Source organism: Hakea prostrata, chromosome 1 (genome assembly GCF_041222555.1).
Source record: "Hakea prostrata isolate BN-2017 chromosome 1, UWA_Hpros_2, whole genome shotgun sequence".
Classification (NCBI taxonomy): domain Eukaryota; kingdom Viridiplantae; phylum Streptophyta; class Magnoliopsida; order Proteales; family Proteaceae; genus Hakea; species Hakea prostrata.
The window spans coordinates 1637672-1653731 of NC_142600.1; the positions used below are offsets into that span (position 1 = coordinate 1637672).

Below are 16060 nucleotides of genomic sequence, written 5' to 3' on the forward strand. Positions count from 1 at the left end.
AATTTAATTTTGCATTATTGGTGTTATCGTCGTTCTGGGTCCTATAGATTCTAGTTCGTTGACGGGACTCTATATCTATTTTTATTTTCTTGTTTGATTGTTGTGTTGTATTATTGTTGAGTCCTTATTTAGGTGTGATTTCTTGTTGTGTTGGGATCCCCTAGTTTGAGTTGATCTTCAGCTAGGAGTCATTTTCACTTTGAGATGCCTTAATAGATTTTTTAGAGTAAATTAAGGTGGAGTTCTTTTTTTATGTGTGGTTGTCAGTCAAGTTGGAGTCCTAATTATTATTAGAGTTTCAGTTTGAAGTTAATGAGATTTCCTAGTTTAGTTCTATTTGTTTCTTAGTTTAAGGCGACAAATAAAGCCTTTAACTACTATAATTTCCAGTTGAATTAAATAAAATTTTCGAGTTTGGAGGGACCAAAGTTGTGGCTTCCCTTTGAGGCAAATAGATGATTTGGGAGTTTGTCTTCTTTAATTTCAACATTCTTTTACTAGAGCAGCTGCCGTCAACCATCTCAAAGTAAGCGAAGATCACCCCAAACCCTTTCCCTTATTAGTTGCAAGGTAAGTAAGACTTTGAATGCATTGCATTGGTAGCTCTTTACGCCTTAGTGTACGTACCACCAACCGTCGAAAGAATCATACGGCAGGAGACGACATCGGAAACACCCAAAATAGCATGATGACAGATTTCGAGCACATTGTCCTTGTCTTGCTTATGTATTCAAAGACCACATTCTTCACGTTCTCACCTTGCTAGAAATCTGCCTAGAAACTTTTCACACTGTTGCACAAAAGGTGTAGGAATTAAATGTAAACACTTTGTTGTGGCTTCATAGGGCTTTTTGTTACTTCCCTAGGATCCTGAACAGTGTATTTTTGTAATTTTTCTTTATTGGTGGTGTCCTGGGTCTGGGTCCCATCGATTCTAGTTCGTTGTCGGGACTCTAGATCTATTTTTATTTTCTCATTTGATTAGTGTGTTGGGAATTATTGTCGAGTCCTAACTTAGGTGTGATTACTTGTTGGGAATTTTTGTCGAGCATATCAAATTCAATATACCTCACGGTTCTTTAAGTAGAAAGCTTGAAGGCTTCTTTTCTAGCATTCTTATGCTGTGGGAGTTCTTTTTTCTAGGATCGTGCCGGCCGCAACACTTGGGTTTCTCTCCCCACATGACTTCAAAATTTGAGGACAAGTTCACACGGAAGATCTTGAGAGTAGTCACTAAAATCAAATGATGGAAACATTCTTCAAGAGATGAACGCTTCAAGATGAGTGAAATAAATGTTAATTGTTTCATGTGGCTCCACGGGGCTTATGGTTACTTCTCTAAACCCTAGGATCTCTGACTAGCCTATTTTTGTAATTTTGCATGATTTGTGGCGTTTTAGGTCTGTGTCCCATAGATTCTAGTTTGTCGTCGAGACTATTGATCTATTTTTATTTTCTCGTTTGATTAGTTTGTTGTCAGTTATCGTTGAGTCCTTATTTATGTGTGATTTCTTATTGTGTTGAGATCTCCTAGTTTGAGTTGTTCTTTAACTCGGAGTTATTTTTATTCTTAGATGCTTTAGTAGATTAATCCAGAGTGAATTATGGTGGAGTTCTTTTTGTTATATGAGTGGTTGTTAGTCAAGTTAGAGTCCTAATTATTATTAGAACGTTAGTTTGAAGCTAATTATATTTCCTAGTTTTAGTCCTATTTGTTTCTTGGTTTAAGGTCACAAATATGGCCTCTGACTACTATAATTGCAAGTTTAATTGAATAAATTTTTTGACTCTTAGAGGAACCAAAGTCATGGCTTCTTTTGGAGGCGAATAGAGGGTTTGGGAGTTCGTCTTCTTCAATTTCAATAGTGTTTTTCGAGAGCAGCTACCCTCAACCATCTTAAAGTAAGTGAAGATCATCCCGAATGTGGTCCCTAATTAGCTACAAGGTAAGTAATACTTTGAAAGCATTGCCCTGCAAGCTCTTTATGCCCGAGAGTATATACCACCAACCGTCGGAAGGAATAATCACACGGCATGAGACAACTCCGGAGTCGCCCATGATTGCATGATGACACATTTCGGGCACGTTGTCCTTGTTTTGCTTGCGTATTCAAAGACTACATCTTCACGTTCTCACTTCGCCAGAAATCTGCCTACTATTAACTTTTCTCGTTGTTGCACATGAGATTTTTCCTCTACTGCGCTACAAAATTCGAGGATGAATCTTTTCTACTAACTTTGAGCACGAGCATATCAAATTCAACATATTCTCAGGGTTCTTTAAAGAGAAAGCTTAAAGGCTTCATTTCTTGCATTCTTATGTTGCGGGAGATTTTTTTGGGATCATGAAGCCGCAACACTTGTATTTTTCTCCCCGTATAACTGTAATATTCCAAGACAAGTTTGCACCGAATATCTCGAGAGGATTCATTAAAATCAAATAATTGTTACATTCTTCAGGAGATGAACGCTTCAAGGTGGGAAAAATAATTGTAAACTGTTTCCTGTGGCTACATGGCTTATGGTTACTTCTCCGAACCCTAGGATCCTTGACTAGCATATTCTTGTAATTTTGCATGATTGGTGGTGTCCTAGGTCTAGGTCCCTTGGATTCTAGTTTGTTGTCGGGATTCTAGATCTATTTATATTTTCTCGTTTTATTTGTTTGTTGTTAGTTATTGTTGAGTCCTTATTTAGGTGTGATTTCTTTTTGTGTTTGAATTCCCTAGTTTGAGTTGATCTTTAACTAGGAATTATTTTTACTTTGAGAAGGCTAAGCAGATTTCTCCGGAGTAAATTATGGTGAAGTTCTTTTTTATGTGAGTGGTTGTTTGTCAAGTTGGAGTCCTAATTATTATTAGAATGTAAGTTTGATGTTAATGAGGTTTCCTAGTTTTTGTCCTATTTGTTTCTTAGTTTAAGGTTGCAAATAATGCCTCTAACTACTATAACTGCAAGTTGTATTGAATAAAATTTTCGAGTCTAGAGGAACCAAAGTCGTGGCTTCCTTTGGAGGCGAATAGATGATTTGGGAGTTCATCTTCTTCAATTTCAACAGTGTTTTGCAATAGCAGCTGCCCCCAACCATCTCAAAGTAAGCAAGGATCACCCCAAACCCTATCCTTGATTAGCTGCAAGGTAAGTAAGACTTTGAAAGCATTTCCCTGCAAGCTCTCTACCCTTCAAGTATGTACCACCAGCCGTCAGCAGGAAGAATCACACGGCAGGAGACGGCACCGGAGACGCCCATGATGGCATGATGACTGATTTCAAGCACATTGTCCTTGTCTTGCCTGCGTTTTCAAAGACTACCTTTTTCTCGTTCTCTCTTCACCAGAAATCTGCATATTAACTTTTCACGCTGTTGCATAAGAGATGTTTCTTGCATTGCCCTACAAAATTTGAGGTTGAATCTTTTCTACTAACTTTGAGCACGGGCATTTCAAATTTAACATACCTCAGGGTTCTTTAAAGAAAAAGCTTGGAGGCTTCATTTCTAGCATTCTTATGCTGCAGAAGTTTTTTTTTGGGATCGTACCGGCCACAACACTTGTGTTTCTCTCACACATGACTACAAATTTCGGGGCCAAGTTCACACCAAAGATCTCGAAGGGATCCATTAGAATCAAATGTTAATTGCATTCTTTAGGAGATGAACTCTTAAAACAGGTGGCAATAAATGTAAACTATTCCTTGTGGCTCCACAGGGCTTATGGTTATTTCTCCGTACCCTAGGATCCCTGCCTAGCGTATTTTTGTAAATTTGCATGATTGGCGGTGTCCTAGTTTTGGGTTCCTTAGATTCTAGTTCGTTGTCTGGATTCTAGATCTATTTTTATTTTCTCGTTTTATTAGTGTGTTTCTCTCCTCACATGACTGCAAAATTCTAGGACGAGTTCACTCCGAAGATTCGGGAGGATTCATTAAAATAAAATGGTAGCTGTATTCTTCAGGAGGTGAACGCTTGAAGATGGGGAAATAATTGTAAACGGTTTGCTTTGGCTCGATGGGGGCTTATGGTTACTTCTTCGAACCCTAAGATCCCTAACTAGCGTTTTTTTGTAATTTTGCTTGATTGGTGGTGTCCTAGGTCTGTCTCCCATAGATTCTAGTTTGTTGTCGAGACTTAGCTCTATTTTTATTTTCTCCTTTGATTTGTGTGTGCTGAGTTATTATCGAGTCCTTATTTAGGTGTGATTTCTTATTGTGCTGAGATCCCCTTGTTTGAGTTGTTCTTTAACTTGATATTATTTTTATTCTTATAAGCGGTATGTAGAATTCTTCAGAGTAAATTATGGTGGAGTTTTTCTGTTATGTGAGTGGTCTTATAAGCGGAGGCTATTTACTTAATTAGGAGACTTATGGAAAGGTATAGAAAATGTAGGAAAGACCTTCATATGGTATTTATTGACCTAGAAAAAGCTTATGATAGAGTCCCTAGAGCGTTAATTTGGCAAGTACTAGAGAAAAGAAGTGTTGCAAGTAAATATGTAGATATAGTTAAGGATATGTATGATGGTTCGGTGACTAGTGTTAGAACAGTGGGGGGACAAAGTAAGGAATTCCCGATAACAGTTGGGCTACATCAAGGGTCAACTTTAAGCCCATATCTATTTGCACTGGTAATGGATGAATTAACCAAAGACATTCAAGATGAGGTCCCCTGGTGTATGCTTTTTGCGGATGATATTGTGTTGATTGATGAGACCCAGTGGGGATTAATACCAAATTAGAATCATGGAGAGTAGCTTTGGAATCAAAAGGCTTTAAACTTAGTAGATCGCAGAATATCTAGTTTGTAACTTTAGTCAGACGAGAGAGAAGGGGAAGAGAAAAGAGAGAGGAGAGGACAGGCAATCAAAGAAAAGAGGGAAGAAGAGAGGCCCAAAGAAAAAAAGGGGAGAAGGGAGAGGAGGGAGGAGACAAAAGCAAAGGAAAAAAGGACGAAGAGAAGGAGGGAAAAAGAACAAGAAAAGAAGAAAAGAACAAGAGGAAGGGAAAACAGGATGGAAAGAAAGAAAACAAAGAGGGCGGAGCCAAAGGAAACAGAAAGAGGAAAAGAAAAAGCGGAGAAGATAAACAAGAAGGAACAAAGAGCAGGGGAACAAGAAACAGGAGAAGGGTGGAAAGGAAGAAGCAGGGAAGAGGGGATTGGAGGGAGCATGGGCCATTTAGTTGGGAAAAGGCTTATTGTTGTTGTTGTTGTTGTTGTTGTTGTTGAGTGGTCTTTAGTCAAGTTAGAGTCCTAATTATTATTAGAATGTTAGTTTGAAGTTAATGAGATTTTCTAGTTTTTGTCCTCTTTGTTTCTTAGTTTAAGGCACTAAATAAAACCTATGACTATTATAATTACAAGTTGAATTGAATAAAATTTCCAAGTCTGCAGGAAGCAAAGTCGTGGCTTCCTTTCGAGGCGAATAGATGATTTAAGAGTTCTTCTTCTTCAATTTCAGCAGTCTTTTACAAGAGCAGCTGTCCTCAACCATCTCAAAGTAAGCGAAGATCATCCCAATCCTTGTCCCTGATTAGCTGAAAGGTAAGTAAGACTTTGAAAGCATTTCCTTGTAAGCTCTGTACACACTAGAGTATGTACCCACCTAAAGTTGGTAGAAAGAATCACACGGCAATAAATGACACCGTAGACGCCCATGATAACATGATGAAAGATTTCGAGCACATTGTACTTGTTTTGCTTGCGTATTTAAAGACTATGTTCTTCACATTCTCCCTTTGCCAGGAATCTGCTTAGAACTTCTCACGCTGTTGGACAAGAGATGTTTCCTCTACTGCACTACAAAATTCGAGGTTGAATCTTTTCTACTAACTTTGAGCACAAGCATATCAAATTCAACATACCTCAGGGTTCTTTAAAGGGAAAGCTTAAAGGCTTCATTTCTAGCATTCTTTTACTACGAGAGGTTTTTTTTATGGGATCGTGTCGGCCGCAACACGTCTTTCTCTCCCCACTTGACTTCAAAATTCAAGGTCGGGTTCACATTGAAGATCTCGAGAAGATTCTTTAAAATCAAATGATAGCTACATTCTTTAGGAGATCAAAGCTTCAAGGAGGAGAAAATAAATGTAAACACTTTGCTGTGGCTTCACATGGCTTTTGGCTACTTATCCGAATCCCCGGATCCCTTACTTGCATATTTTTGTAATTTTGCATGATTGGTTATGTTCTAGGTCTGGGCCCCATAGAATCTAGTTGTTGGGGCGTATTTTTATTTTCTCATTTGATATGTGTGCTGTGAGTTATTGTCGAGTCCTTATTTAGGTGTGATTTCTTGTTGTGTTAGGATCCCCTAGTTTGAGTTGATATTTAACGAGGAGTTATTTTTACTCGTAGAAGCCTAATTAGATTTCTCCAAAGGAAATTATGGTGGAGTTCTTTTTTTTTTTTGTGAGTGGTTGTTAGTCTAGTTAGAGTCCTAACTATTGTTAGAGTGTTAGTTTGATATTAATGAGGTTTCCTAGTTTTAGTCCTATTTGTTTATTAGTTTAAGGCTACAAATAAAGCCTGTAAGTACTGTAATTACAAGTTGAATTGAATAAAATTTTTGAGTCTGGAGGAACCCAAATCGTGGCTTCCTTTGGATGCGAATAGATGCTTTAAGAGATGTTTCCTCCACTGCGCTATAAAATTCGAGGTTGAATCTTTTCTACTAACTTTGAGCCTGAGCATATCAAATTCAATATACCTTAGGGTTCTTTAAAGAGAAAGCTTGAAGGCTTCATTTCTAGCATTCTTATGTTGCGGGATTTTTTAATGCTATCGGCTTTCGGTACGGTGCGTGTTTTTTTTTTTTTGGGTGAATAATAGTACCGTGCATGTTACATATAAATAGGGGTGATTTTGTAAAACTGCTACTAATAATAGGCATAAACACTGACGGATAAAACCGCCACTAATTGTCCTTACATATTGTAGCGGTTCAACAACGGCCGCTACAATAGCCACAAATTGCCCCTAACTAAGTCCTATTTTGTCGCAGTTTTTAGATATCTACCACTAATAGTTCACAATTGGTGTGGAATTTAAAAAACCGGCACCAATTAGGTTATTATTATTATTTTTTTAATTTTCCTATATTTTCTTTTATTGTAATTAGTGGCGGATTTTATTATAAAACTTCCACCAATTAGGTTTTTTTATTTATTTTTTATAATTCCCTTATATTTGCCTTTTTTTTGGGGATGAATAAATAATTATATTAAAGAGCGACAAACAAGAAAAACAAGGTCTTTAAGAGGAAGACAAAAAAGAAGAGCTAAGACCCCAGGAGACAACAATGAATCTGTTCCTTGGGGTATCCTCAATAGGGGGATGGGGCCAAGCTAACAATATAGAAGAGACATCAAAATAAATGGCATTCCAAATCATGTCTGAAGAGTGAGATTTGGAAATCCATTGCCGAAGATTGCGCTCCCACCTGAGATAATGAATGGAAGCACATAAAACAAGCTTACCAATCCGATCACAAATGGAAGAGCCAGAAAAGTTTCTCACAATCCGAGACCAATCTCTAGCAAACCCAAAGGAACGCCTCGAACGGGGCCAGATGGAGGCAAGGGCTTTTCCATCTGGAGAAAAGGCAACTGAAGAAAAGGTGCTCAAGGTTTTCCGGGCTATTCCAACAAAGGGTGCAGTTGGGATTTACTGAGATATGGTGGCTAATAAGGAAGGATTGGGTGGGAAGGCCATGGTTGAGGGCTCTCCAAAGGGTGAGGGAATGACGCGGGATGAAACCTTTGAACTAGACCAAGGGGATCTAGGGATGCTTAGGGTTATGAGCTCAAGAAGATTCTAGGCATAGATAGTGGAGAAGGTTTTTGTGGGAGATGGGAGCCAAACAGTGAGATCATGATGGCAACTAGCAAGAGGAGGAAGAGAATCCCAAACCTGAATGAGAAGGGGGAGGGGAGAAGGGTTCCAGGATCCATTGGAGATAAAGGCTGACACGGGAATGTTTTTTGGGATGCGGGAAACATAGACATTTCGGGGCCGAAAATGGTTATAGAGAATGCCCAATGGGTGCCACGGATCTAAGCCAAAATGAGGTGCTGGTGTCGGAAGAGATGGTGGTGGAAATGGCAGAAAGAGCTAGGGGATGCAATGAGAGGAGTTTTCTCCAAATCCATGAGGGACTAGAGGGTAGGGGAACCGTTGAAAAGGAATTCGTACGGAGCAGGAAGGAATGTACTCAGTTAACCCAAATGGAGTCATGCTTTGAGGCAATTTTCCAAATGAGTTTGAGGAGGCACGCAAGGTTAACATCAAAAATCCTGTGGATTCCTAAGCCTCCTTCAGTAGTTGGGCGTCAGATAGTTGACCAACAGATAGGGTGGAGAAAACGAGATGCTTCTTGCCCTTTCCAGAGGAAGGCACAAAACTAAGATTCCATAGCATGGATGGTGGATTTGGGGATGGAGAAGATACCGCACCAGTAGAGATACGAAGACTGAAGGATAGAGCGAACAAGGACAACTCTACCGCCGAAGGATAAAAGCTTTCCCTTCCAGAGCTAAAGGTTCTTGCGGATATGATCAAGCATGGGGAGAAAGTGGTGGCGGGTCAGCTACCGGGAATGAGGGGGAGGCCTAGGTAGACAACAGGGAAAGAGCCAGGTTTAAAGTCTGAGATTTGGAGGAGAGAGGTTCGAAGATGAGATGGGACACCTGAGAGAAAGAGGGTGGACTTAATTGAGATTGACATGGAGGCTAGAGAGGACCTCAAGAGATGAGAAGTTGGTCGGTTTTGCATTGGAGAATGCGGGAGAGGACCTCAAGAGCAAGGGAAAAGAGGTTAGGGGAGAGGGGGCAGCCTTGGCGGATGCCATCACGGGAAGAGAAGAAGCCCGCCGGAGAGCCGTTGGTGATGATCGAGAAGCGGGGAGAGGAGATACAAATCTCGATCCACTGGAAAAAAGGGGGGAGGCTTCAAGGGGGGAGGGAAGCCCATGGAGGAGAGGACATCACTAATGAAGTTCCAGTGAATGGAATCAAAGGCTTTATGAAGGTCAACCTTGAGAAGAGCAGCCGTGGAATGGGCGAAACTATCAAAACCGCGGACAATTTCTGCGCAAAGAAGGATATTGTCCACAACACTACGCCCTAAGATGAAGACAGATTGATTCGAGCTCACAAGGGAGGGGAGAACCTTATTGAGCCTATTTGCTAGGACCTTAGAGATGAATTTGTACAGGAGGTTATAGAGGGAAATAGGATGAAAATCTGAGAGAGGAGACAATACAAATACATGGATACGAGAAAGTCCAAGAAAGATAAGAGTATTCAAAGGATGATGTTAAGAAAGATAAATACAAAATATATATTAATCAATTCAACTTGTGTAAAGAATATACAAAAGTTACATGTAGTACTCTACTTGATGTTGCATTGTAGTAAAGAATATACAAAAGTTTCCATTGACACCTGTGTTTTGGCAATTTACTTGAGTGGATATCCCAAAGCTCTTTTAACAATGTCAGCCCCAACCTGCCCAAATTAAACGTGATCAATGTTAGAACTTAGAATACTAGAAAACTGCAGAACGCATAAATAGTACCATAGCAGTTCAAAGAAGAGTGGGAGGGAAGCCATAACTTGGAGCTGAGAAGCAGCACTGTACCAAGCTTCTGAATATTAGCTTCTGCTCATCATTCTTAAGTGAATCTTTAGTGGCATCAACCTTTGCAGCAAGTCTCAACATGGTACAGCCACCACCAACTACTATGCCCTACTCAACCGCTGCCTGGAAACCATAAATAGAAGACATATTTTAGAAACACTCAAAAGCTTCCTTCCACTCCACTCCACTTCAATTAAGAACAGGGTCAATCTGCACTTCTTTATTGTCGATTGTGCATGAATGCAGCAACCTTAACCCAAACCCCCAAGATCAAGCTGAAACAATGCTGCTGAGCATTGATGCAAACGAATCAAGGCTTTCAGGGCAGCCCTAACTCCGGTAGAGATGTAGAGATGATTTATAAGAACACGCATTATATGTAGAGATGATTTATAAGTAGAAAGAAGAAAATAGTTTAAAATTATGAAGAAAGATCTACTTAACTACAGCAACAAGTGCAACCCCAGCTGCAACAGTTAATGCATCACTTTGTGCATATTCCAGAACTCCTGAACCTTCACCTCTACGACCTTCCAACCCTGAATAATGTAGATACAGCCTCAAACTCTGTTTTGAAATGTCAAGGTGACATAAGAACTACCAAATCAGCACTGCAACATGTCCAACCTCTAAATACAACTACTTCGAGGCGTTTCATATAAACCACCACCAAATAAAAATCTTCTGTGGCGGTTTATACATTAAACCGCCAGTAAATAAAACTCTTCCGTGGTTTCGAGCTGATTACAAATCTTCGGACGACGGGGGTTTGGCTCTCAACTCAAACAGAACTGGCGACAGTTTTAGAAAGTCCGCTACCAATTATCACTTATTGGTGGCGATCCTCAGAAAACTGTCACTTTTTTAAAATTAAAAGTGTCACCAATTGTTTTTTCTTGTAGTGTGTACTGACCGTAAAAGTTGATCTAAGTTGAATACTTGAATCATCAATAATTTTCAAAATACTATATGTTTTATAGTTTTGAGTCTTTCTCCCTTGACCATTTGTGTTTGTCTTGTGTTTTTTTCTTTCTTTCTTTTCTGATGCATGCCCTTAGAAGTGCTTACCGGAGACGCATAGGAGTTGTTGGGGATATCCAGCCTAGGTTATTCACTTTTTCTCACACGTTCTTTGCTTGGTCTGAAATGAGCACTTGATGGGAGTCTGATGAGCCCAAAACGAAAGTGATCTTTCAGATCATCCCTAGAAACTCATCTTCAGAGGATTTTGTTAGAACTTTAATGTCAATCCTTTTGAGTTAGAATGAATTCTTTGGTTGCTCATAATATTTTGGAAATTTTTCATGGAAGAGTGTGTTCCGTTCTGGATTACTTAAAGAGGTTTGAGTTGGGAGAATACTCTTCTTACCAGGTAATGAGCTACCCGGACATGGCAAACTGCTTGCAAGAGGAAGGTGCAAAGTGGATCATATCAATGGGACCCAAGTACGTCAAGCAATGACAACTTCTGTATTTAACGGTATATAGACGAGTACCCCATAAATCCTGCAATAGCTAATGGGATTTCTAACCTTATTGGTTCAGTTGAGGTATGCTTAATATCGTTCTTGTTATATGATAATTTATGTTTGTGTTTGAATATGGATAGTTGGTCATGTCTAACAAATTCACTCGATTCATTACGTTGAGTTTGGTTGCCACTTGGAATGAACTGTCGCATTTTGGTTTGAAATGTCGATTTTCACCATAATGAAATAAATGACAAAGGTGGCTTTTCATTTGTGCTCCTATTAAGAGATGTATGGCCGATGTGAGTCCTTATGTAAGTTCTCTTCTTATGCATCAAAAAGCCATTTAAGTTCAAGGTGAACTGATTTTGTGCCAAGTAGCAATTAAGTGCGATTCTGGTTTTGTATATAATGGTTCTTCGACATCAGTGATGGAGTTTAGAACATGAATATTTTTCAGTATCTTCATTAACAGGTAGGGAAATTAGTTGACCTTGTTCTGTGGAAGCCTTTTTTTTTTTGGGATTCAAACCAGAAATGGTGATCAAAAGTGGCACTACTCGTACAGTTGCATGGGCAAATATGGGTGATCCAAATGCAAGCATTCCTACTCCGGAGCTGGTAAGCTTATTCTATTTACATAGTTTTATGGATGAGCAGCTTGCTTTGGTTATAATGATAAGGCAAACTTTTTCTGAGTTGGAACTACAAAAATAAAGATGAAAAATCAACATATGAGGGTTATCAATTATAGCTTAGTTTCTTACTGATGCCTTATTAGTTAGAAATCTTAGTACATTTGCATCTTATTTTTGTCAGTCCTGAAAGTGGCCAAATTATTTTGTGGGGCTAGAAATTCAGTGGTTCAGCCTGTGGGATCTTCCACAGTGGGAACCAGAATTGAGGATCCTTGTATCATTCATTCTGTTCTGCTTCTCCTGGATTATTTGGTTGGGTTCATCTAATAGAGTAATACTGTCTATTTGGGTCCATAAGATGTAACAACAGCTCATCGTTGGTGGCAATAGCTTATCTCACTGCAGTTTTAGTTTGTGCAGTGTCGAAATACCCAGCATTTTGTTTTCGTTCACATCTGCTTTCGTCAAATTTTCTGGGAGGGTTATTTGAGTAATGAAGCAATGGGCACCTTTGCACCGATCGTAGTTCGTTGGATTTATGCTGGAATTTGTTAGCTATTACCACTTTTGGGAAATTACTGTATGCATACTGAAAGGAGGAAGAACGAAAGAACTTTGTCCCCTCTATTCATTATTTATCTTCGTGCTTTCTTGTTACTTTACAATAAGTTTGAATGTAACAAGAAAGATGATGTTGGTTAAGAAGTAATCTGGTGTTCTCTGGAAAGGCTGAACCATTGCCATTGCAACTCAAGAAGAAGAAAAATTAGATTTGGAGCTTTTATGGTTAAGAAGATCTTAAGTAAACGGAAACTTAAAAGAAGCTAACAAGACAATAGTGAATGATCACCAAATATAGTAGAGGAGGTAGATGTTGCTCTTCTTTTTTAGAGTGAGAAAAACATTGAAACGGCAAGTCTTGTAAAGTCAAAATAATCAATTGCGAGTAAGACTTGAGTCTGAAACGGGTGATTGGCTGTTATATGTAAGGGTGGGGGTGGGGTATCATTCAGCTTCCACTGAATTTGTGGGTTCATGGCATCTGACTCCGTTCCCACTAACCACTAGCTTTCTGGCTGCGCCACCGGTGGTGGTTCCAGTGAACACTGGCGGCCGATGAAATACCACAGAGACCACCACAGGGCCCACACAACATAGCTTTTACCTTATTGGCCGGAGGCCCGGAACTTCCAATCCATACGTCGTGCTAGCTCCACCTCCTCCACCACCATCTCCATCTCCATCTCCACCTCCACCGCCCCATAACGGATGGTATTCCTGGATGCTCGCTGACGCCGCGCGCACCTGATTGGTGTTTTTTCTTTCTCTCTTTCTCTCTCTCTCTCTCCCCCCTCACCCTTGTTAAGTTATTCATCCATTATTCATGGCTGATATAATTAAGTGGCTTTTCCAATAATTCACAGGTCATCAAACACGCTACATAACCCATATCCACTCATTTTGGGGTCTTATGCCTTAGTAACTAATCACACCATCTTCCTTCAATAATAATAATAATAATAACAAATAAATAAATAATTTTTTAACTCTCATTCCTCTCTTCGTGGAATTATCATTAACCATCATCATTGTTGTAGGATGTAGGTAAACCCTTTTTAGTGGTGATGTTAATTGTCTTAATCCCACGAAAATAGTGGTAATTACAATCCTTCTTACATGTCTTTTGTGGGAAAAAAAATAATAATAATTTGACATCTAGTGTAATGCCAAGTTTGCCACGTGAACTGAATGGTTATTTGGAACACGACTGAAAAAGGAACATGCGGCGTACGAATTTCGAAAGATGTAAAATCAATCCATGCTATTAACATCAAAGTATTATCAAAGTAGGGCTGCTCGAATGGTAATGACCTATAGTGAAGAGGTCGTGAGTTCGTCTCGTTGATGGCAAATGCAACAGTATCCCTATCCCTAATATATAAAAAGCATCTTTATATTAAAAAGTAATCAAAAAATTACAAAATTGATAGTAACCAATGCCTATTCTTGGTGTAAAATTCTTTTCATAAAAATAATGTTAATGTTCTCAAGGGCAAATTAATCCATTTTCATTTGGATAATATATTAGTTTTTGTCACAAAAATAGTAGTGATATGTAAATGTTGGGAATAATAATAATAATAAAACTGAACCAGCAGTCAGACAAGTTGTTTTTGTCAACAACGACCTTTATTAGCTTTTGAAACCTATTCTCCTCCACTTTCTAGACCCTTTATGGCGACTAAAAAGGGTTCATATTGTCATTCGGGCCCCACTAGATCTCTAATCATTTTCAAAGATCGTCAAATGTCAACCCTTTGCAGCCAGCCACTGGTAACAACTTAATTCCTCTCTCTCTCTCTGTGCTCTCTCGTATAAGTTCTCGTGGTAGACTCATGTGGTGTGTATTCAACAATGCAGATGCAATGGAAGGTGTTGGTGTTGATGTTGTTAGCCATATTCTCCAAGGCCAGCGTTGGTGGCCACATGAAGCCGGGCTTCAGAGATGGTAACGAACCAGAAGCAGAAGCAGCAGCAGCAGCAACGGCAGCTGTGTATGGGTTGACGAGCTACTGCTTGAGCTGGAGGGTGGGCGTAGAGGCTAGCAATGTGCGTTGGTGGCGAACGGTTCCTCCTCAGTGCTTGCGTTACGTTGAAAATTACATGCTGGGTGGGCAGTACGAGAGGGACCTAAACTTGGTCATGGATCAGATCTCTTCTTACCTTGCAGGAATTGTGGTTTCCAACGATTCCATGGATGCTTGGATCCTCGACATTGATGATACTTGCCTTTCCAATCTCTTCTATTATAGCAGCGTCAAGCGTTTTGGGTAAGCTTAATTTAAATCATCAATTTTATCTTCTTCATCAAAACAGTAAGTACGTACCATCTGTACTGTATCTCTCATTTCAGGATTGAATTCCATTATTAACACAGGTGCGATCCTTATGATCCGATATCATTTAAGTTGTGGGCAATGAAGGGTGGGTCTCCTGCAGTTCCAGAGGTTCTTGAATTGTTCAGGAAGTTGGTCTCGAGTGGTTTTAAGGTTTTCCTTCTCACAGGCAGAGATGAAACAACGCTCAGCCAAGCTACCATGAATAACTTGTATAACCAAGGATACATTGGTTATGAGCGCTTGATAATGAGGTAATTAATTCGTTTATTTGTATTTAAAAATGAGATCCGTCCATCATCCATGGCATATTATGGTTTGCACTTTTTTGCAGGAGTGAAGCTTACAGGGGGAAAAGTGCAGTGGTGTTCAAGTCAGAAATCCGTAAAGAACTAGAGGAGGAGCAAGGCTATAAGATTTGGGGAAATGTTGGTGACCAGTGGAGTGATCTTACAGGGGATTGTTTGGGTGCACGCACATTTAAGCTTCCTAATCCCATGTATTTCGTACCTTAATTAATTAAAAGAAAATGTTAAATATTGAATGCACAAGTTAAGGCACAAGTAATTTAAGAAAATTTATGAAAGAAGAATTAATGATCAACTTATTTGTGGTGGACCATTATAAGCGCATGAAGCCATAAAGCAGGGTGAGAGGATTTCAATTTTCAAATGTTGGTTGGACTTCCATTCCACTAAACAAATAAGAATGCCCAAACAATGTCTGTTAGCAAAATAATGGTTTTTGGCGATTTGGTGCGGTGTGGGTCCGGGCTAACTAAAGGTTTAGACTCGAATTGATTAACAGTTTGGACTAACGGTTTATGGTAAGCAAGAAAAAGAATAAAAAGAAATAGTTGAACATCCTCCAACAAAAGTCGAAATTCTATGCAAAGCAAAATGCTATTGGTCAATTTCTATTAAAAAAATTTGAAGTCATTTCATGGTGTAGAAAACTTATCCACCCTATAGAAATCAAGAACCCAGATAGTAAGTAGTAACATAGAGATTGTAAGCTCATTCCTCTGGCTCCACTAGATGGTTCTCTGAAAATAAATCCTCAAACTAAAAATCCTTTAAAATTTCATCTTGTATTATGATTGATTGTCTTGAATTGGGTTATTGTTATGTGAGAATGTAGATTTTCCCCCCCCCTTATGAAATCTGCCTCTTTTTTGGGTTGGTATTTAGTTTGATATATAAAAGAAATACCTCTGGATTTGATAAACATTTACTCAATTTTTAAACAAACTTAATACATTTAGTTGGACATTTATACTTAATCCTTTTGATTATCCCTTACACTGAGTAGAATTGACTATTTGATATTTAAATTCATATTTTATTTTTCTGATTGTCTATACCGACTACCTAGTGATAAAATGACGATTCAAACAATATTTAATATAAAACTATAAAACATGTT

At 39.0% G+C, this 16060-nt stretch overlaps 1 protein-coding gene and 1 long non-coding RNA gene across 2 annotated transcripts in view; both read left to right on the forward strand.

Annotated features, from left to right (window-relative positions):
- Nucleotides 1–13082, forward strand: part of LOC149026534 (uncharacterized) — a 32788-nt gene extending 19706 nt beyond the window's left edge. Inside the window, exon 6 of the long non-coding RNA XR_016173147.1 lies at nucleotides 11004–13082. This is a non-coding gene — a long non-coding RNA (uncharacterized LOC149026534). The remainder of the gene's footprint in view (nucleotides 1–11003) is intronic.
- Nucleotides 13083–14121: 1039 nt separating this feature from the next.
- LOC149026535 (acid phosphatase 1-like) lies at nucleotides 14122–15222 on the forward strand. The gene is made up of 3 exons (XM_089145253.1): nucleotides 14122–14569; nucleotides 14677–14889; nucleotides 14970–15222. The coding sequence occupies exons 1-3, from the start codon at nucleotides 14154–14156 to the stop codon at nucleotides 15148–15150; spliced, it is 810 nt and encodes a 269-aa protein (XP_089001379.1). The 5' UTR covers nucleotides 14122–14153; the 3' UTR covers nucleotides 15151–15222.
- The last annotated feature ends 838 nt before the right edge of the window (nucleotides 15223–16060 follow it).